General features: G+C 41.9%; 1 protein-coding gene across 2 annotated transcripts in view; it reads right to left on the bottom strand.

The window, feature by feature from the left end:
- Window positions 1-342: 342 nt before the first annotated feature.
- The window catches only part of ufd1l (ubiquitin recognition factor in ER associated degradation 1), a 51,868-nt gene continuing 28,362 nt past the window's right edge, over window positions 343-23,848 (bottom strand). For both annotated transcript variants that reach the window (XM_068055337.1, XM_068055336.1), the window contains exons 4-12: window positions 23,267-23,388; window positions 21,180-21,310; window positions 13,165-13,237; window positions 12,134-12,202; window positions 10,657-10,722; window positions 9,354-9,404; window positions 5,906-5,994; window positions 4,209-4,290; window positions 343-754 (exon numbers count right to left, since the gene is read on the bottom strand). In XM_068055337.1, coding sequence (XP_067911438.1) covers window positions 680-754; window positions 4,209-4,290; window positions 5,906-5,994; window positions 9,354-9,404; window positions 10,657-10,722; window positions 12,134-12,202; window positions 13,165-13,237; window positions 21,180-21,310; window positions 23,267-23,388 — 758 coding nt within the window. In that variant the 3' untranslated portion in view covers window positions 343-679. The remainder of the gene's footprint in view (window positions 755-4,208; window positions 4,291-5,905; window positions 5,995-9,353; window positions 9,405-10,656; window positions 10,723-12,133; window positions 12,203-13,164; window positions 13,238-21,179; window positions 21,311-23,266; window positions 23,389-23,848) is intronic.

Genomic DNA, 23,848 nt, shown 5'->3' with positions numbered 1-23,848 from the left:
TCAAATACCACCACTGCACAGTGTTGTGTGTTGGAGCTCCATTACACTACACCAACCCTTCAGTCATCATTTTGAAAGCAATGTTTGGAGTGTTTTACTACCCATTCTTGTTTTGTGTTTCTGCCTGAGACTTCGGATTTAGATTTAAATTTATAGTATGACTGACTTCTCTCCATGTTCTTGTACTTAATGTATTACACTTGGGCATCAATCAACATGGAATAATAACCCTAGATTTACATCATGTGGACGAATCAGATCATATAATTGATGGAACATTGGCTTAATAGGATAGTTTCTTGCAATGAATAATAATGATAAAAAAGAATTGCAAGCCCAAAATGTCAGAAAACTGGTTTACTAAAGAAAGATATATACAGAGCAAAAGTCCCATTTGTAAACACACCTAATAGTTTTCAGCAATGCTTTTCATTTGGCCTGCAGTGTAGAATTCCACTCTTAAACCAGTCAATTCAGTTGAAATCATTTGTCCATGTAAAACCACCAGGCAAACTACAGAGAAATCCAGTTTATGGGAGAAACAATGCAAAGAATTCCACTCGAGTACCATAAAGGTGTCCTTAGAGACGAGGAGAGCCAGTCCTTTCCAGCTCCTGTGTTTTTTTCCTCCCCCAAATGGAAAAGGCTATTCTTCTCCCACCAGAGAGTGCTTGGTGTTCTAAGGTTTCCTTCCTTTCTTGCGTAAAGACTGTCCTTCTCCAGAGAATGCAATAAACCTGTTGGCCCCAGTATCCTGCACCAACAGAAAAGACCGTGAGGATAAAACTTGATCCTGCCTCACAGGGTCAGATCTGAGGATTTTTTTAATCTAATGAAACATATTGCACAGAAAAGCTTTCCACGTTGGAGTGTGAACTCTGAATATTCCTACACAAACTGAGTAGCTATGTAATTTGAAGACCGAAAAGGACAATCATCACGTCAACTGCTGAAAATAATGAAGTGGGTACTGAACAACCTACTTGGTTTCATAAACTTAATGCAAAAATACAAACTTTTAAGATGGAATATGAACAAACAGGAAGTTGTGAATTCACAGCAGTGGTTAAAACTTCTTTTCCTTGGTATGAAATAGCTCAAAGATAGAAACACCGGCACAATCCGAACTCAAACCTTTGCTAGATTTGATGCTCATGTGGTAATCTGATATGGTTTTCGTATGCAGATTAATATAGCAAAACAGAGCTTCTTCTGACTAACATGCTACAGCAGTTAATGTTGGTGCAAGTTTGATGGGTCAGCTGGAATTTGTACCTGCCCGACATTTAAGTATGTGGTTTAGTGTTATTAAATTTTAACTGGATGCACAGGATATTCAGATGTCCTTTGTAAAGACAACATGGATAACTTTAACCTCCCCTTACCCTGGGTAGGTGTGGGTGGTTACAAATTTTTTTTTTTTAAGCGGGAAGTTCATCCCTTATTCGCCCATTTCCGCTTTTAATGGAGTTGGGCTGTGGGGCGGACAACCAATCCACTCTCAGAAGTGGGTTGGAATTTAAAATATTTTAAGAAGGTTGTTTGCCTCTATTTTAAATGTTGCCTTTATTTATAACACCTGTAGTTGGGAAGCCCGGCAGTTGAAGGGAGACATAAAGGGCCGGACTCACAAGCCAAGAGCCTTTACAGCACTGCTTGCGGGCCAGGAGGAGCAGGTTCACGTGACCTCCCCCACCCCACAATCTGACTGATCCCCTCCCAATGACTTACTTCTGCCAATGCCAGATCCCCTGCTGCAACCTTCAATCTGGCTGGCAGTGGCTAAGAAACAGAATTATTTTTTTAAATCAGGTCCTGTCGTTAAATTTGGCAGGACCTTGGGAAACCTGTACATCCAGCTTTCGTGGCCACCAAACTTCCATCGGCCCTTACCCCTGCACCATTCGTGCCTACCTGTTATTATCAGGGCCAACATTTCACTTTGGGCAACTGGCTTTTTTTGGAGTAGTCAATTTGGAAAATTTCAGGCACCATGTGCAAACATCAAGTGCTGTCAGGTAAGGTACAGTATGGAGGAATCCAGACTAAAGTCCCCTCTACTCCGCCCCAAGATTGTGACTCAGTTCCAACCTCTTATTTCCACCAAGACACTTTTCCCAGTTTCATTCATTAACCATCCAGTGAGTGGGATTTACAATGTACCACAACTGACTGTGATCGTTTCACACCAGGTTCACTAAAATATCGCAAGGCCAGTCCACCAGTTTTGTCACCCACCCAATTTTCCACTAGGTGATATGAACGGGTGAAAATATTAGGTAAGATATTAGGTAAGACATAAGGAAAGGGAACTTTATTCCACACCTTGCCATATTACATCTAACCCTGGAGTACTTCATGTGGACACTGGGCGCCTGAGTTCAATTTCTCAGCAAGATTATTCTTCAGCTTGAGCATAAAATTTACAGGAGAAATAAATGATAATGATTGTCTCTACAAGTACAGCTTGTAAAATACATCAAATTCAAATCCAGTGCTGTCAAGCTATATTGCAAGCTTGAAGCAAAAACAGAAAATTCTGGAAATACTCAGGTCAGGCAGCATCTGTGGAGAGAAAGAGAGTTAAAGTTTCAAGTCTACGTGACCTTTCATCTGGCGACAAGGAACCTGAAATGTTAACTGCTTTCTCTCCATGGATGCTGCCTGACCTGCTGAGTATTTCCAGCATTTTCTGTTTTTGTTTCAGATTTTGAGTCTGTGCAGTATTTTGCTTTTGCAAGCTTCAAGGCTGTGTTTAGCAGCAGCAATTCTGTTTTTCTATTTGCTAATCTGACATGAGTTCTAGGTTAGTCAGAGTCATAGTCATAGTCATACAGTTATACAGCACAGAAACAGGCCCTTCGGCCCTCCGTGTCCGACCATCAAGCCTATCTATTCTAATCCAATTTTCCAGCACTTGGCCTGTAGCCTTGTATGCTAATCTCAAGTGCTCATCTAAATACTTCTTAAATGTTGTGAGGGTTCCTGCCTCTACCACCCCTTCAAGCAGTGTGCTCCAGATTCCAAGCACCCTCTCGTTGAAAACATTTATCCTCAAATCCCCTCTAAACCTCCCGCCCATTACCTTTAATCTATGCCCCCTGGTTATTGACACCTCCACTAAGTGAAAAAGTTTCTTCCTATCTATGCCCCTCACAATTTTGTATACCTCAATGAGGTCCCCCTTCAGCCTTCTCTGCTCTAAGGAAAATAACCCTAGCCTATCCAGTCTCTCTTTATAGCTGAAAAGCTCCAACCCAGGCAATATCCTGGTGAATCTCCTCTGCACCCTCTCCAGTGCAATCGCATCCTTCCTATAGTGTGGTGACCAGAACTGTACACAGTACCCCAAGGGTGGCCGAACTAGCGTTTTATACAGCTTCTATGCCTAGACTAATAAAGGCAAGTATCCCATATGCCTTCCGAACCACCTTATCTACCTGTGCTGCTGCCTTCAGTGATCTATGGACAACTACACCAAAGTCCCTCTGACCCTCTGTACTTCCTATGGTCCTACCATCCATTGTATATTCCCTCAACGTGTTAGTCCTCCCAAAATGCATTACCTCACACTTCTCTGGATTAAATTCCATTTGCCACTGCTCTGCTCATCTTACCAGTCTATCTATATCGTCCTGGAATCCAAGGCTTTTCCCCTCACTATTTACGACACCATCAATTTTCGCGTCATCTGTGAACTTACTGATCATACCTCCCATATTCTCGTCTAAATCATTAATGTACACTACAAACAGCAAGGGTCGCAGCACCGATCCCTGTGGTACACCACTGGTCACAGGCTTCCAATCGCAAAAACAACCCTCGACCATCACCCTCTGCATCCTGCCACCAAGTCAATTTTGGATCCAGTTTGCCAAATTGCCCTGGACCCCATGGACTCTTACCTTCTTGAGCAATCTCCCATGCAGGACCTTATCAAAAGCTTTACTGAAGTCCATGCAAACTACATCAACTGCTTAACCCTCACTGACATACCTAGGCACCTGCTTGAAAAATTCAATCAAATTTGTTAGACATGATCGCCCCGACAAAGCCATGCTGACTATCCTAAGGTTGGCACCAGGAATGCTACCGTGTAAAATCTACTCCATTGTGTCATTACTTATTATTAAACATAAATGAGTTCTTAGCTAACTTTCAATTTAACTTTTCCAAACACATTTACATCTCCCCCATTATTCACTCACCTCCTCTATTCGTTTGGGCTGTGGTCGGGAATTCCTGATAAAGGTGATTTTTCCTATTTTGAACTCATAGTTTGGGATTCCCCTGTGTGATGATGGCAAAAGAAAAGTTAGTTTACAGTTACCGCTAACTGACATTATCCTGGAATTATGAACATGTGGCAATCTTAAGCATTTTTCAGATACTTGGTAATTTGTATCATCCTCTAGTCATTTGGTCACTGTTTAAACATAAATATCCTAAATGCAGGCATCAGCCTTGGCTCAATGGTAGTACATGTATATCTGCCAGAAAGTCACAGGCTCAAGCCCACTCCAGACACTTGGACACATAATTGTGACTGACACTTTAGTGCAGTACTGAGGGACGGCTGCACTGTTGAAGCTGCCTCTTTCTTGGGTGAAATGTTAAAACAAGGTCTTATCTTTCGTCTCAGGTGGATGTAAAAGGTTCCACGGCACTATCTGAAGAACAGAGGAGCTTCCGTGGTGTCCTGGCCATTTATCCACTGAACAGTTTAATTTATCTCATTACCGTTTGTGGGACCATACTGTGCACATATTTGATACTGCCTTTCCCTACAAAATTAAGTAAAGTTTAAAAGTAACTCATTGGCTGACTTTGCTTTGCAACATCAAGAGGTCATGAAAGGTGCGATATAAATGCAAGTTCCTTTTTTCTGTATTAATCGCCATTGTTCACAACATTAAACATTCCCAAATTTGGATCGTAATGCAGTAACATTGAAACAACATACAGCAAAATAAAAATTGCTGTTCAGATTCCTTTACTTTCAATTCCCCAATCTTAGTAGTGTTCAGAGAGCTAAGAATGGCATAGATGAAAGTTTGGGAATTGATCATCTGCCATCTCAGCCAAGGTGGCGCATGCAGTGGTAAGGGAGGGTAGAATACGTCTCGATATTCTTTACTCTCACATGAAATTAGCTTTACTTTTTCAGATTGCCCTAACAATGTTTTTAATTATACAATAATTCTGACTGCTCTCATCTGAATTTCTCCAATTTAACATTCTTTTGCAGGTGGATGCCCAAATCATTCCAAATGTGACTTAACCGGTTTTGCAGGCTGAAAATAATCTGTTCTAATAAGTGATCAAAGCCGTAGATATATATCCCAGCACCTCTTCCCTGAAAACAATATGAAGCTTTTGACTGTCTACATAATGTTCAAGTCAAATAATAAAACCCATTTCTAGCTTCAATTTCAGAGAAATTTTTGTCCAAGTCGATTTGCTGAGAACCATCAAGTCTGCTTGTGGGATCAGATATGTTTTAGGTCACTTTTTAAATCCACAGTGAGTGGTAGAAGTTGTACTAATGAATAGAACAACTCCATCTATAATGGCTGTCTTTTCTTGCAAGACATTCTCTCCCCTCTCTAGCCCTTGATCATTTACCATGTATCACTAGTCTCTATTCAAAGCCCTGAAGATGGTCATAGATAATCAGAGAAAGAGACAGCACACATGAGAGTGATACATGAAGGCTCTGGTCAAAGGGCTCTTTTAGGAAGATGAGATTCTAAGATGGAGACCATAAAGACCTCAGAACACTGATCAGAAACACCCAACATTGCATAGGCACTGAAATGCAGTACTTTAATCAGTTGGTTACTTGAAGCACATCAATGACCACAGACAGTACTTTTTTGACACTTTTATCCAGTCTGACACTAACCTTTTAATATCTTCCGGGTTGATTTGTGCCGGACTGGGATCGACTCCTTTCTTCTTCCCATCTAACCGGTTGCCGGCACCAGTAAATGCCTGAGAGTACAACAAATCAAGACACTGCATAACTATACTAATCACAGATAAAGAACAAAGAACAGTACAGCACAGGAAAAGGCCATTCGGCCCTCCAAGCCGGCGCCAATCTTGATGCCTGCCTAAACCAACACCTTCTGCACTTACGGGGCCCATATCCCTCTATTCCCTTCCTATTCATGTATTTGTCAAGATGTCTCTTAAACGTCGCTATCGTATCTGCTTCCACCACCTCCCCTGGCAGCAAGTTCCAGGCACTCACCACCCTCTGTGTAAAGAACTTGCTTCGCACATCCCCTCTAGACTTTGCCCCTCACACCTTAAACCTATGTCCCCTAGTAACTGACTCTTACACCCTGGGAAAAAGCTTCTGACTATCCACTTTGTCCATGCCGCTCATAACTTTGCAAACCTCTATCATGTCACCCCCTCCACCTCCATCGTTCCAGTGAAAACAATCAGAGTTTTTCCAACCTCTCCTCATAGCTAATGCCCTCCAGACCAGGCAACATCCTGGTAAACCTCCTCTGTACCCTCTCCAAAACCTCCACGTCCTTCTGGTAGTGTGGCGACCAGAATTGCATGCAATATTCTAAGTGTGGCCTAACTAAGGTTCTGTACAGCTGCAACATGACTTGCCAATTTTTATACTCTATGCCCCAACCGATGAAGGCAAGCATGCCGTATGCCATCTTGACTACCTTATCCACCTGCGTTGCCACCTTCAGTGACCTGTGGACCTGTACACCCAGATCTCTCTGCCTGTCAATACTCCTAAGGGTTCTGCCATTTACTGTATACCTCCCACCTGCATTAGACCTTCCAAAATGCATTACCTCACATTTGTCCGGATTAAGCTCCATCTGCCATTTCTCCACCCAAGTCGCCAACCGATCTATATCCTGCTGTATCCTCTGACAATCCTCATCATTATCTGCAACTCCACCAACCTTTATGTCGTCCGCAAACTTACTAATCAGACCAGCTACATTTTCCTCCACATCATTTATATATACTACAAACAGCAAAGGTCCCAGCACTGATCCCTGCGGAACACGACTAGTCACATCCCTCCATTCATAAAAACATCCATCCACTGATACCCTCGGTCTTCTATGACAGAGCCAGTTCTGCATCCATCTTGCCAGCTCACCTCTGATCCCGTGTGACTTCACCTTTTGGACCAGTCTGCCATGCGGGACCTTGTCAAAGGCTTTACTAAAGTCCACATAGATAACATCCACTGCCCTTCCTTCATCAATCATCTTCGTCACTTCCTCAAAAAACTCAATCAAATTAGTAAGACACGACCTCCCCTTCACAAAACCATGCTGTCATGAACAATAGGATGCATCAGCCCCTGGGAATACTCATGATCTCTGTGGACTGCTGATTTAAAAATGCAGGAGTTAGATAGAACAGATAGTAAATAAGGCAAGGTTTAAAGGGATTTACTGGACTGCAAGTGGGTGAGGCCAAGGTTATGTATTTTGGTCTGATGCTTTGGCAGCTGTCATTTCCATACACACATTCCACAAAATGGGTTTACCAACCAGCTAAATTGTATATACTAATGCACTGTTGCAAGATTTATTGTTTTAGTCTCACTGCAGACGGTTTGAGAGGAAATCTACCAAGTATAGACTTTGTGATTGGTTGCATTTATTTTTTTTCTGTTTTCTAGGGATATGGGACACACTGGGAATGGTGCACTTCTTGCCCATCTGCCAGGAGTCCTGAGAATGTGGTGATGGGCCTGCTCTTTGAACCACTGCAGTTCTTGTGGTGATGGTGCTCCCACAATGGTGTTAGACAGGGAATTCAAGGATATTGACCCCACAATGAAGAAGAAACGTCATCGATCCATGAGAGTGGCGAATATTCTATCATAAGCTTGGTCTTTGTAAAGTACCCAGACTCTAATCTTGCAGCCACTGTATTGATCTGGCTAGTCCAGTTCATCTTCTGCTCAGTGAAGACCACCGACCCCACCCCCCGCAGAGGACACTGATAGTGAAGGACTAGATGATGCTGATGTAACAATCTCAAACAAGAGAAAGCCCTAGTCATGTCACCCCAAGCCTGGATGTTACCCAGATCCTTTTGTAAGCTAACATGGGCTGCCTCATTGCCAGAAGAGTTATGCATATAGCTGAACACTGTGGAAGTGTCAATGCAATGCCCCACTCCTGGCCTTCTGATGGAGGAAAGGTCATTGCTGAAGATGAGTGGACCAAGAACCCATCCCAAGATACCCTGCAGCAATATCCTGGGCCTGTAATGACCATTGTCTGACAACTACAATCATTTTGCTTTACAACAGGCTAGATTCCAACCATTTGTGGGTTTTCGCTTTGAACCCCACTGACACTAATTTTACTCGGGCTGCATGAGGCCATACTCAGCCGAAGGTTTCTGGAAGTCAAGGGCAGCTACTCTCACCTCTCCTGTAGCATTCAGCTCTTGTATCCATGGCTGGATCAAGTCTGTGATGAGTTTGGTACCAGAAAGTAGGCCTGACTGATGACCCCTTCTTTCACTTAGCTGATAATTGGGAGAAAGTTGATGGGCCTGTAAGTGGCTGGGTTAGATTTATTCAGCTTTGTTGCGGAAAGGACTGACAATTTAAGTGTCGAACTGAAAGGTCAGGTATTAACAATCCTGGATGCCCTGGTAACTTTTCTTTGGCATGTACGAGACACTATTTTGTTTTGATTCTGGGCAGTTGGAGAATCTCATAAGGCAGTTTGCAAATCTTAAAAGTAGGCAGGAAACAGTTTTAAAAGAAGCAACAAAGCTGATACTCCAACAGGTAGAGAAATACTATGTGTATCTGAAGGTCAATTCTAAGAGATTAAGTTAGTTAAGAATTACAACTTTATTATTTTACCTACGAAATAAACAGATGTCCTACTGCCAATACGCAACTATACAGACAGTTTATTATTTGTTCAAAAAAATTGTTTCATATTATCAGCTTTGAACAAGGTCTCATGGAACATTCTATCATTTTCAAAGATTGGATGTGATACTTAATGGGGACATCAGATAGTCTGGTACTCAAAGGCATTTACCGAATAGTGTTTGCCATTGAGGAAAGCTTACCTAGATCTCAAGTCAAGGACATACAATCTTGTAGATCTGAGGAGTTGCGACTCGTCCATAAGAGCAATCTTATATACAACACCAAACATAATCCAGGATAAAGAGGTTAGAATAGAATGTACCAACAAGATTGGAGACAGATTGCATAAAGACTGTAAATAGGGAAGACAGCCAGTTTAATAAAATGCACTATAACTAAAACTGAATCCCAGGTATCCTATTATAGGCATAAATGCATTTTGTTTTCTACTTACCCTGAACCCTAAATCAACGGGCACAAAGGCAGTGTGGTCAGCTTCAATATCCTAGAAATAAAACAAAGATAATCCATATAAAATATCAGACAGCAAGTATGAAAACGAAAGTTGAAATAGACTTTTAAATCTGTTGAAAAGACTGTTTTGTGGGAAGTGGACTAGAAATTGCTTTTGTATTACATTATTTTTTTTTAAAAAAATGTTCAGTTGGGTTATTTCCACAGCACTCCTGAATCGCAGCATACTTTAGCTATCAAACTTTACAGTTTGAAGGACTTCAAAAAATTTCAATCTGTTCAGTTTAACCAGCAAAAGAACTCTTAACTAGATGAAAACTGGGTTGTAAAATAAAGGCAGGAAAGAAACATCATGAATTGCAGCAAAAATTTAGTTACACCAAAGGATCAAAATCACATAAGAAAACAATAGCTGAGAAACACAATTGAGGAGTCAATTCCACTCATTTCCTTGATGCCAAGGTAAAGGTTTCCATCAATTCCAGAAATTGGCTTGCTTGTATTAAAGTAAGTTGAAGACAGATTAACTTTCTCTAGTTTAACTAAAATACTTCAACCAGGTAGGTCACTATCTCGGTTATAATAACAAAAACAAACACAGGCAAGAATAGATTCACCAATAAAGTCAGTCATTTCGGGCTACTGCCTTTAAACAGCATCTGCAGGACAGAGCAAGAAGGCAGATCTGAAGACCAGCTCAAAACTACGACTGAACAGGCATCTAATTTGTCTTTTGAGGTCTCAGAACAGGAGGACATGAAAATGATCAGTGAGAAGAAACAAGTTTCTGGACCAGAACATCATGGTAGATTATTGAGCTACAGGCATCTCTGAATTATGACAGACCTGCTCCAACACATCCTTTTCTTTTCATGTAGCAATAAAAAGACTTGAAAGAAAGACACGTATTGACATGGCACCTTTCACAATCTCAGAACATCCCAAAGTGCTTTGTACCCAATGAAATACTTTTGAAATGTAGTCACTGCTGAAAGTTTGTGCATTGTGAAGTCCCACAAATAGCAATGTGATAGTGACCATATTAATTAAACATATTCTGTAAATAATTTTTTTTAACCTGGAATGTGACTAATTAAAATGCATAGACGCATACTATGACCATACAGATGCAAACATCTGTGCAGCAAATGAACACTGAGGAACAGCCACATCAAGAGAAATAGCACAACTATACTTGGGGTGAACGTTACTAAAAATGTGTTCCATATCTGATGAACTAAAACTGAGTAACTAAAAAAGGTTTGGTTACAGTAGTTTCATACCGAGGTGTCTTCAGGCTGGTAATGTCTCTCAGGCTCTTTGTACCCCAATGGAGCATCAAAATCCACCTGCACATTAAACAGAAAAAATATGGATAGTGATGACTTCCCTGATGCTAGACAGAAAGAAGCAACAGAAATGAAGAAGATGCACATTTGTGAAATAATTCTTTACAGAAGATGCATAGTTATAGCATAATAATCCTGGTGTCTTGTGAGCTGTTCACCACCCTTGCTGGATGTGGCTACCTGCATCTGTGTACATCCAGCTAATAGTGCACCAAATATATGCACTGAGTAGCTGAGCCACACAGACCAGGATATTCCCATGTTTGATTACCAGTTGGTGCTTGTGGCCTCCTTCTGTGCCATAAATGACTATGACTCTTTCTCAGCTGTGGATATGCTAACAGAGACATGGTACAATTTGCCTCTGCACCACTGGATTTTAAAGGGGCCAAAATATAATCAAACAGGGTTGCCACTACTGATTGCTTTCCAACAATGACTGCTGGAATCACAGAAGGCGAGGGCAGGATTGGGTTTTGTCCCAATGATGTTTGGCCAAATATCCTACAGACACTGACCATCAGGGGTCACACATCAATAATGGTAACTTGGATCAAGCACGAATCCCCTGCAAGGCATCAGCACCTTCAGAAAAGCAGTGGAGGAAATTGGTGATGAAAAAGATTGAATATTCGTGAGGCTTTTAATTTCAGGGCGGTCAAATATAGAACTAATGCAAAAGCCTTTCCTCAAAGCCTCAGTAACAGCAGGTGAAGAGTTCAATTGCTTGTCAAATTCAGCATGAGCTGCTGTATAGAAGATGCTGGCCCTCAGCACTTAGTTAATGACGTGATAGAAGTAATCAGTGAAATCTGCAAATACAAAAGAAGTAGTCACAGCAAGGTCAAAGAAAGACTTGCATTTTATAGTGCCTATTATGTCCTCAGGATGTCCCAAGACACTTCACAGCAAACCAATTACATTTGAAATGTCGTCACTGTTATAACATAGGGGAATGTGGCAGCCAGTTTGCATACTGCAAAGTCCCACAAACAGCAATGAAATAAATCACCAATTAACTGTTTCAGTGGTAGTGGTTGAGAAATAAATGTTGGCCAAAACATCAAGAGAACTCCCCTGCTTTTCTTCAAACTGTGCCGTGGGATCTTATGTCTCCCTGAGAGGGCAGACAGAATCTCAGTTTAATGTCTCATCTGAAAGATGGCACCTCCGACTGTGCAACACTGAAGTACCAGTCCAGATTCTGTGCTCAAATGCTTCCGTAGGGCTAGAACTCACGACCTTCTGATCCAGGTTAGCACTAAGCCACAGTTGTAACCTGCAATAATTCTGTAGATCATCTGGTGGGATGGCAACACATCAGATGAGGCAGGCACAGTCTCCTTACCATTAAAATTTCACTTAGTCATAACAAGAAACATTAAATTCAGAGCTAATTTATTAGACTTACATTCATATCACACTCAATGATGGAAACAGCTTTGTCTGGTTTAGTTTCCATGACCCGAAGCTCATAGATCTGAAACACAGAAACTCTTTAGAAGCCTCTCCCACATTTACAGGAAATGTTAAGGTACAGTACATTAAATTCATATTGTACAGTGAAATATTACATTGACCTTGTTGAAATAGATGCATCATGTGTCCTAGTACGTATATAAGGGAAACAGTGTTACATCATGTGGATCTCCAAGAAGGCATCACACACATACTGTTCTAAGAACAAATGTAAAACAGTGGCAAGAGCAGGCAAAAAGGTGAAAAGTAGTATTTCATTCATAATTTTAGTCTCATGACTTTATCACAAGTGCTGTGGCTTTTCATCAGGATTACTACACAGACACTGCAAGTGGATAGGTTTACACTGTCGGCATTACATAAGCAATAGCGCTGTAACTGCACACCAACATTACATGGCTATTTCAAACACCATGGGTTTACACTGAGTCTAACATGGGCACTGGAAGTGCTGCAGGTATGTGTTGCAAGTGCTGGTGGGTTACACCAGAATAATGTGTATGAATACCAATCCAGTTTACACCAGCAGCATATGATTATTCAAGCATTGTGGTAGTTACATTAATAGGAGTACAATATACACTGGGGTTTAAGCCAGCATCACTGCACAGGTACTCAACTACTGTGGGTTTACCCGTATACCCGTTACCAGTATACTCCAAGCACTTTTGGTTTAGAACAGCAATATTACACATGTACAGCAATTGCTGAGACATTTCACTGGCAGGGTTACATAGATACTGTAGGTACTCTCTTGGGGTAATTTTGACGCAGTTCTGTGCTGGAGCGGAGAATCTCCGCTTAGAATCCCGTTGTGAAATTGGAAGCAAGTTACCAATTGACCCACAGTTTAAGTTCACATCTATGACTCTTCACTCGGTATCTTCTGTGCAACATACAAGGCCACTAACGAGTAATAGTTAGAAGCTGGCGTTCCCTCCCCATACAGCACTGACCACTTACCTTCTCATTGTAGTTAATAGCAATGACATCACCAGTGGTCAAACAGGCAAAATTCCGCAAGGCATTTTCCAATCTAAGAGGAGAGTGTTAAGAGAAAGTACAGAATGCAGGAGCTGAACAGCCGGAAAATTAACTTCCAGCAAAATCAGTGAACACTTTCAGCATTGAACTTAAGTACAGTACTTAGCTGATTCGAAGTAAAACATAAAATATGTGGATTATAAAGCAACCACTGTTATGGTGCCCACTGTAGATCTTAAGCTATCTTTTCCCCCTCTTAGTAAATCAAGTGAGCTGACAATAAGTGGTTCCTCAGTTAGAATCTAGGTCCTCTCTTGTAAAACCAGAACCCAATTTGACTCAGGATGGAGTGGCTGTTTGACAGTAGCCAGTAGAACAAGCTTCAATATAGACAGTATTTTACCCCTGGATATCCGTACAACAAATGTATCAGTGGCGTGCAGCTGAAACATCTATCAGTTACACTGGATGCTTTCAGTAATGTAAATGGTTCTTGTATTTTTTATTTTAGTTTTTTTTAAATTTATTTTATTTTTTTTTATTTTAGAGATACAGCACTGAAACAGGCCCTTCGGCCCACCGAGTCTGTGCCGACCAACAACCACCCATTTATACTAACCCTACAGTAATCCCATATTCCCCACCACCTACCTACACTAGGGGCAATTTACAATGGCCAACTTACCTATCACCTGCAAGTCTTTGGCGGTGGGAGGAAACCGGAGCACCCGGCGAAAACCCACGCGGTCACAGGGAGAACTTGCAAACTCCGCACAGGCAGTACCCAGAATTGAACCTGGGTCCCTGGAGCTGTGAGGCTGCGGTGCTAACCACTGCGCCGCCCCCTTTTCCTGTTCCATCCCCCCAAAACACTTACCCTGTCCACTTGACCTTCTCCCACCAGTCCCCCCCCTCCCCAAACTGCATAAACTTTAAACTATAACCCTTCCCACTAACCCCCACACCAATTACTCCGTTCCCGCCACTTTTTTCTGGACAGTTGGATAATTACTTTCTAAGGGAAGCATTTTTGACAGATTCTGATTTGCAGTCATTATAACTGTGACCTTGGACAAAGATGGGGGGAAAAGGTGAGAAAGGGAGTTGGAGAACAATATTTTTTAAATCCATGTTCAACTCCCACAAGGGCAATTGAATCAAAAGTGGATTCACAAACACAAAGGGAATCACAAATTTCAATAAAGCAACCTTCACTGATGTTTAAATGGTCTAATATGATCCATTTATTTTACAGCTAGTTTATCATACATAATGCTGCACACACGGGGCTGGATTTTGTTCTCTCCCAGGTGTCGGGGTCCGTTGTGGGGTTGCCTGAAGATGCCTCCAGGAGAAGGCCGCCACACACCCAGACGTTGGGAGGGCCTGGCCCGATATTACCGGTGGCGGCGAGGCCTTGTAGCGGCCCTGCTGCCGCTTGGCGACGGGACCTCCATTTGAATATTTAAATAAATTAGAGAGATTGAATTAATAGTACTTAAGCTGCCGTGTCATGTACCGCTGTGATCTTCGGCCCGGTGGCCGGCCCTTCTGCGCCTTCAGATTCCTGTCTGGGGAAACGAGATGCCACATCGGTGGGAAGGGGCGGGAGGAGGCAAGTTTATCGGTGCTGGCGGGAACGGAGTCAAAATAACATAATTGGTGTGGAAGATAGTGGGAAGGGTTACAGTTTAAAGTTTATGCAGTTTGGGGAGGAGGGGGGGCGGCTGGTGGGAGGTCAAGTGGACAGGGTAAGTGTTTTGGGGGGGTGGAACAGAGGGCAAATAATTAAATTATTGGGGTGATGAGAAGGCGCAGAAGAAACGTCTTTATTTTTATTTACTTGCGCTTTAAATATTTAAATTTTCTCGTAGGGCTCAAAGCCCTTTAAAAATGTGTCAGCGCCTTTGCACAGGCAGCGGACGCCATTCCTGGGGATGGACAGCCAGCCCTCCCAGTGTAATCCAGGGGGTTGGGGGAAATGGCCCGCCCTGGCTATTTAAATGAGGTGCCACACGGAGGATTGCAGCAGCTCCGTGACACGCGGCCCGCTCTTGGCCCAACGGCGGCAGGCACAGAAGACTCAGCCTATGGAATCGAGTCTTCAAGTGAACCACAGTAAAAGGGAAGGGGACAACTGAATTAGGGTTAGGACATGAGAGATTCTCTGCAGCACAGGTTAAGGAGTTCCAGAGACCAAGCAATTGGTGGCCTGAGCCCTATGCTGATCAGTGTTCAAGCACCATACCACCAAGTTTACACCCAAAGTCCTATGACAGTAGCAGCCTCGGTGATGGAGCAAGAACAGGTGAAGGTAGGAACGTATTTTTTATTTCTCCCCACCCCCCCCCCCCGACTATTCTGGTTTCTCCCAGGCAAAGCCCAGTTGAGAGGGGAAGAAGATGGTCTGCTATTAAAAAGGGTGAAACATTGGCCATTTCTTCTTTTCTCTGCTGGCACGATCCTACACCATTAACTTGTGTTAATGATTGCAGGTGCAACATCCGTCATGTGACAATTGGCCAAATCTTGCTGGAATAAGGTTTCTTGCAGTGTGCACCATTAGATTTTTTTTCTCACCCTTCCGGAAAAATTTTGCACCATAACTTGCTGGAAGTGCAAGATGATAATGGCATGAAGGCATCTGGGATCTTCATGAGCGATGAGACCAACAGAAGACCAGTTCCAAAGAAGGGCCACTGACCCGAAACGTTAACTTTGCTTTTTCCACAGATGCTGCCAGATTTACTGAGTGGTTCCAGCATTTCTTGTTTTTATATTAGATGAGACCAACAGGGTATCTTAACTAATGAGAGATATATGAATTGAGAAAGAAAGAGGAAAAAGGGAACGACAGAGAAGGAGGGTGATTTAAAGCCAAGTCTGGTACAGAAATAAATGTGAGGAAAAGAAAGATTGAATTAAGAGATAAAGAGATAAAAAAGAAAAAAAAAATTGACATTTAAAAAAAATCTCGACAATAATTGACTACATGCAGGAAGGAGACTGAACAGTTTAAATTATTCCCTTTTTGGACCAGTGTACTTGATTAGCATTGCAGTAACAATTATCACATTGTAAAGGGTACTTGCATCTTTAATTGCCAGACTTGACTTTCTGTGGCAGGTTTAATAGTCAATTAAGGTGCATATCACACAAGTTCCTATAAATAACAGGGAAGCCAAGGGTAAGATACCATTTGTGCAAAACAAATGGCAGAGCATCATAAGTAGGTTAGTAAGTTAGTTGCAAATTTCCAGAAGTGTATCTCTTACCTCCTGAACTTGCTGGCCAGTTTGTGCATTAATAACATTGTATGTTGTTAACATGCCATTGTTTTTGCAGCAAGATCAGTCTACTGTAATGCCAACAAAAACAACTTAAAAACAAAAAGGGGGCAATCACTTGGCTGGGAGTGTACTACAGGCCTCCAAAAAGTATGGGAGAGATAGAGGAGCAGAGATGTAGACAAATCTCAGGTGTATAAAAAAAATAGGGTAATAAAAGTAGGGGATTTCAACTTCTTCAATATTAAATGGGATAGTCTTAGGACAAAAGGCTTAAAGGGAGCAGAATTCTTAAAGTGCATCCAGGAGAACTTTATGAGCTTGCACGTAGAAAGTCCTACAAGAGAAGGGGCGGTACTGGATCTAATCCTGGGGAATGAAGCCAGACAAGTGCTAGAAGTGTCAGTGGGGGAGCATTTCGGGGATAGTGACCATAATACTGTAAGACTTAAGATGGTCATGGAAAAGGACAAAGAGAGACTGGAAATAAAGGTACTGAATTGGGGGAACGCCAATTTCAATATGATAAAACAGCATCTGGCTAAAGTGGACTGGGAGCAGCTACTTGTAGGGAAGTCCAGTGGGAGTCATTCAAAAAGGAAATACTGACTTCAGGGCCAACATGTTCCTGTAAAGGTGAAGAGTAAGACCAACAAGTCAAGGGAACCCTGGATGTCAAGGGATATAGAGGATTGGATAAGAGAAAAAAAGGGAGGCTTATGGCAGATTCAGAGGGCTGAAAACGGCAGAGGCCCGAGGGGAATATAGGAAGTGTAGAGGGGTACATAAAGTAATGAAAAAACATTGGCAGGCAAGATAAAGGAAAATCCCAAGGTGTTTTCCAAATATATTAAAGGCAAAAGGATAACCAAGGAAAGAGCATGGCCCGTTAAGGACCAAAGTGGCAATGTCTGTGTGGAGCCGGAGGACATAGGTGAGGTTTTAAATGATTACTTTTCATCTGTGTTCGTTATGGAGAAGGACGATGTAGGTGTAGGGATCAGGGAGGGGGATTGGAGAACAGTGAATGTGGTACCATTATTCAAGAAGGGTAGCAGGGATATAACCAGATAATTACAGGCCAGTGAGTCTAACAGCAGTGGTAGGGAAACTACTGGAAAGAATTCTGAGGGAGAGGATTATTCGCCATTTGGAGAGGCAGGGATTAATCAAGGATAGTGAGCATAGCTTTGTCAGGGGGAGATCATGTCTAACAAATTTGACTGAATTTTCCGAGCAGGTGACTAGGAGTGTAGATGAGGATAAAACAGTTGATGTAGTCTACATGGACTTCAGTAAGGCTTTTGATAAGGTCTTGCATGGGAGATTGGTCAAGGTGGTAAGAGCCCATGGGATCCAGGGCAATTTGGCAAATTGGATCCAAAATTAGCCTAGTGGCAGGAGGCAGAGGGTGATGGTCGAGGGTTGTTTTTGTGATTAGAAGCCTGTGACCAGTGGTGTACCACAGGGATCGGTGCTGGGACCCTTGCTGTTTGTAGTGTACATTAATGATTTAGACGTGAATATAGGAGATATGATCAGTAAGTGCGCAGATGACATGAAAATTGGTGGTATTGTAAATAGTGAGGAGGAAAGCTTTAGATTACAGGATGATATAGATGGGCAGAGCAGTGGCAAATGGAATTTAATCCTGAAAAGTGTGAGGTGATGCATTTTGGGAGGACTAACAAGTCGAGGGAACATACGATGAACGGTAGGACCCTAGGAAGTACAGAGAGACCTTGGTGTAGTTCTCCATAGATCACTGAAAGCAGCAGCACAGGTACATAATGTGGTTTGGAAGGCATATGGGATACTTGCCTTTATTAGTCGAGGCATAGAATATAAGAGCATGGAGGTTATGATGGAACTGTATAAAACACTAGTAAAGCCAGAGCTGGAGTACTGTGTACAGTTCTGGTTGCCACACTATAGGAAGGATGTGATTGCACTGGAGAGGGTACAGAGGAGATTCACCAGGATATTGCCTGGGCTGCAGCATTTCAGCTATGAAGAGAGACTGGACAGGCCAGGGTTGTTTTCCTCAGAGCATAAGAGGAGGATGGGGTGGACCTGATTGAGGTACACAAAATTATTAGATGGGAAGAAACTTTTTCCCTTAGCGGAGGTGTCAATAACCAGGGGGCATAATTTAAGTTAAGGGGCAGGAGGTTTAGAGGGGATATAAGGAAAAACTTTTTCACCCAGAGGATGGCTGGAATCTGGAACACACTGCCTGAAGGGGTTGTAGAGGCAGGAACCCTCACAACATTTTAAGAGGTATTTAGATGAGCACTTGAAACACATCGCATACAAGGCTACGGACCAAGTGCTTGAAAATGGGATTAGAGTCGTTAGGTGCTTGATAGCCAGCACGGATACGATGGGCCAAAGGGCCTGTTTCTGTGCTGTATAACTTTATGACTCTATGTGACAGTGACCAGTGGTGAGAGGGTGTAATTACAGTGTGACAAGTTTACACAGGCTGTTTCTATTATAATGAGCAGACAGGAATTTATAATGGCAAATGCAAAGACACCAGGAAATAAGCTTTCGTAAATGGGAAGTATGGACAGACAGGGCCAGCACTTGCTCTGAAAATAATAGTGAGGCTAATGTCATTTGCTGTTATTTGTGTGTAAATTGCACAGCAACTGCAGGCAAGGGGCAGATGCGGGGGTTAAACGTGAATATCCAAAAGTAGTTGTCCGAGTTGCACCACTCTACCATTAGTATCATGGAAACATCTCACTGTCTGCCTCACCAGTAAAATAGATTGAATGGTGTAAAATTGCTGTATTTGCATGGTATATACAAACTCACCTTGCCACAGAAGGTTGTCTCATCATTTCAAGTCCAAATACTTATTTTATGACATAATTGCTAATTACTGCTAATGAACATCTCTTGCACTGAAAATGAACGATTACAAGTATGGGAATCTCATTCCTTCAGGTGGAGTTTCAACGTCCAGGTATCAATCGTTGAGGGAGATTTCAAAAATGTCTTTTTTTTTTTAAATGACACTTTCTTTCCCTCTCAATCCAATTTTTCTTTTCTTCACTTTACTTCTCTTTCCATACCTGATTTGACACTGAATTCACCCACTATTGTACTAGTTTCTCTGTTCTTCCTCTGCATAATTCCCAATCCTTCAATCTGATTAAGGAGATAGGGAGGAGCTGGCCCTCATCACTCAGATCCTCCCAATGCTAGTTTCCCTGGTTGCACTATCAGCTCCCAATTTCAGCAACTTGTCACGCAAAAAATTAAAAAAACCTAAGCATGCAAAGGCAAATCTAACAAATGGCAGATACTGTTAAATGCCCTGCCCCAGCAAAATCTAGACTCAGATTTTTTTTTTAATAGCAGAATGGCACACAAAAGTTAAGCTAGGGTAAGATAACAGGCATAGAGAACCTGATTCCACTTGTGGGGGAGGTCAAAAGTAGGGGACGTAAGTAGAAGTCAGTCACGAATAAGTCCAGTAAGGAATTCAGGAGAAACTTACTTACTCATAGTGGTGAGATGAAATATATAGAGTGGGAGGATGCTTATGTGGAGCATAAACACCAACATGTAGTTCTATGTAAGCTACTCGCCAATTATTCATTCACTCTTCTGCAGACATAGAGAGATTTTCCAAGTCCTTGCTTGCAGTGAATAACCTTGCAAGTCACTGAACATGTATTGGAAAATCACAAGCTTGTTGCCTCTGATTTTTCTGATGTGTGCTTATGGCGTGCAATTACTTGGAAAATCTATCACAAGGAGTTTAAAAAACCATAAATGCTCTGTTGTGTATTTGTGTACAACCCATAGCTGATCACTAAATGAACATATTATCACATGGCCACATTTATAGAACAGTCCCACTTATCAACCCTTTGACCATACAGTCAATTGGAGGTTTTAATGTTTTCCCGAGTGGTAACTTAGCAGCACCAAGAGATGCCCAGAAACAAGTTTTTAAAATTTTTTGTGCGTGGCCACGCATGGGTGGTAACTTAGAGACCGACTTGTGCATGGCCTTCGTGGGAACATTTGGGTTGCGCAGCCACGCAGCTTAAAGGGAACATTGCCCATAAGTGCTAAGAATTGAGTACTCCCTACAGATTAAACACTGAAATAAACAACTTAAGTCATTGAAATTATACCAGTCACAAGTTCCTTTTAGGGGGCTGTACATTCATTCACGTCAGAGCAGTTGCTGTCCTCTAGGGCTATACTGTTTTCATGTGGCTGCTCCATAATGTCAGTGTTATAGGGATTGATCACTTTGGAGATCAGTCACACATTTTGTTTCTTTTCTTCAGTCACTGCCACGACTTTCAAGTAATTGACTGCCATTTATATCTAGAGAGTAAATACTTACAACTACATGGAGGTAAAGAGCTCAGTTTCAAAGTACAAGCCAGATTAGTGCGGTATGAGGTGAACTCGAACACATAAAAAAAAGTGACAGACAGGAAAAAGACCTACTCGTCAATCCAGCCTGTACCATAATTGTGACGTCTTGTGCATCACAATACATACATGCACACGATACACTCCTTACCGTGAAACTATGTAATCTTCTGGGAGAGGCAAGTGTCCAGTTAAAAACCAATGCCAAAAAACAATCTGGAAAATTACTCCCCAACCTGATCAGGTGATCAAAATCCTCCCACCTCGGAGTTACGCTTCTGTGAAGCAACTGAAGGATACACAGCTTTCGGGTTGGTGATATCCAGGAAGTCTGGAGCCTGTGGCTGAAATTTGGAGTAAGTGGCAACCATGAGGTTCACGCTCTCTACCTGGACCAAGCCCCCTTCCTCCAGCAGCAGGTTCTGCATCATCTAAAGACAAAGATGTATTAATGATAACACGAGACAGAGGATAAGAGCACTGAAGGCAAATCATTGTGCCAATGTATTCTTAGCGTGGCATGAACTGAGGGACAATCATACAACCTTTTTACATGCGCAGTACACCTAAATTGGCAAAGTTGGACTGAATTTTTGCAGCATCAGTTCTAGTAGGCACAGATTTGTGCATGTGACCTTCCCTAAATTGGTTCAGTTAAGCTTAGCTGTCCCACCACATAGATTGTCAAGCAGACAGCAGGTGCTCACTTCTCTGTTGGGATCGTGGGTGGGAGGGTGGTGTTTGCTGCTGATGGGCGAGAAGGAGTAAAAGGTGCCAGAGGTAGAGCGAGCTCAGTCCATGAATCCTTGTGGATGTATGAAGAGGAGTGGGCTATTCAGCTGTTTCAGCCTGTTTTGCCATTTCATTAGATCATGGCAGATCTATACCTCAACTTCATTTACCTGCCATTGCTGCATATCTCTTGATATCCTTACCCAACAAAAGTCTATCAATCTCAGTCTTTAAAGTTTCAATTGACCCAGCATCTACAGGCTTTTGTGGGGGTGCAGGTGAAAAAAAAAAAAAAGAGTTCCAGATTACCACTATGCTTTGTGTGAAAAGCTTCTTCTGGATTTAACTCCCAAATGGTCTAGCTCTAATCTTAAAATAGCATTCCCATGTTCTGGATTCGTCAATCAGAGAGAAGAATTTTTCAGTATCTACCCTATTGAATTTTTAAAAATTGTTTTAAACACCTCAATTAGATCACCCCTCAATCTTCTATACTCAAGGGAATACAAGCCAAGGTAATACAACCTGTCCTCATGATTTACCACTTAAACTCTTGTATAATTCTGATGAACCTGTGCTGTACCATTCCACGGCCAATATATGCCAAATATTGGTCATTTCGGAAGTGAAACATGAACAGCCTGCCCACTCAATTCTACCTCAGGAGCAGCTAGAGGAGGGCTAGAGCACTGCAATTCTTTTTCTTGGCATTTCTGGGCCTCCCCAAAACTCAAAACTTTGAATCTTAAGGCTATTCCTGGAGTTAAAGTAAATGTCTTCAATACAGTGTTCAGTCTGAGGCACACAGTAGAGAGATCAAATACAAACCGATCAAGATAATGGGCGCAGCAGCAGACACTAGTATTGAAATAATCCAAGTTTCTTTAAAAAGAACGCACATACCTGTCATATCAGGGTGAAAATAACACCTGATCACATCACTCAAACATCTCAAAGCACTTCACTAACAATGAATTACTCTGAATTGCACTGGTTATTATGATGGTGCAAATGCAGTGGACATTTTATGCACAGCAAGTGCCACCAGCAATGAAATGAGTGTACAGTTTGCTTGTTTTTAGGTGGCATTGGTTGAGGGAGTATAGTTGGCCAGAACACCAAAGGAATTGCCTGTTGGCCTTCCAATAGCACCATAGGACTTTTAACTTTAAGCAAAAGGAAACTGGGTTTCACCACTAATCCAAAGGAAATCAACCATAATTTGATACAGTCTACTCAACTTAATTAGAAGCTGTTTCATTCAAGTTGTATGATTTAATATTTTTAGCATTAACTTCCTACAATGCTAAGTAATGTATGTTGCTTAATTCAAATTATTGGATAATACAATTTTTTTTTAAGCGCAAGGCAGCTTATCATTATCGGGAATTATTAAATCTGTACTCCAAGAGAAAGGCTTACTTTGAAGTATTCAAAGACATCTCTGTGAATGTAATTTAAAAAAAAACAAATTCCAAGATTGCTGGCCTCTTGATTACAACTATCATCATCACAGCATTCCTGGCATTAGGTACTGAAATATCTGCCTTCCCCCAGCATCCTCCAGAGGTTAGCTCAAATTTGGTAAAATATTCACAAGGCTGTCTTTGTAAGAGCTGCTGCTGTGGTCACATGCCCCATCAATCCCCACTCACCCAGTGAGGCAGGTAACAGATCCCTTCCTCTGCCACAAATTCCAGCACGCCACAGTGCGTCATTCGGTCAGTTTTTCGGTTAGTAAGTTTAAACAGCATTGGGTATGTAATATTCAGACGACCTGACAGAAAATATAACAGAAGAAATAGTTTCAGTCCAGCCATGAAAAGGTAGTACAAAAGGAGAAAATAAAATATTTTAAAGAATCGGAAAACTCCAGCAGCCCTTTTGAAATATGAAATCCCACCTGCCCACCTTCTTGCCACGTCCCTCAATCCCAATTGATTGCTCATCAAACCAATTTCCACTTTCTGCTGCAACAGCCTTCCATCGTAACTTATTCCACACATCTATTGACCTTTGGGTGTAGAAAGGTCCACACAACCTTTCTTCTTGCTCCCGCATTCCTAATTTTAATCCTTTACCATAGTTAAGTATTTGCCCAAATGAATTTTGTCAATTCCTTTCAGAAAGTTAAAAGCCTCAATTCCAAAGGGGAGCGCTTAATCAGCGCACAGCAAATATCTTAAGGTAAAAGGAGCCTTGGGAGGGGTTAATGGGATGCTTTAGGATTGAGTGGG

This window comes from Heterodontus francisci, chromosome 23 (assembly GCF_036365525.1).
Source record: "Heterodontus francisci isolate sHetFra1 chromosome 23, sHetFra1.hap1, whole genome shotgun sequence".
In the NCBI taxonomy this organism is placed as follows: domain Eukaryota; kingdom Metazoa; phylum Chordata; class Chondrichthyes; order Heterodontiformes; family Heterodontidae; genus Heterodontus; species Heterodontus francisci.
This window is presented reverse-complemented; position numbering and strand designations above follow the sequence as displayed.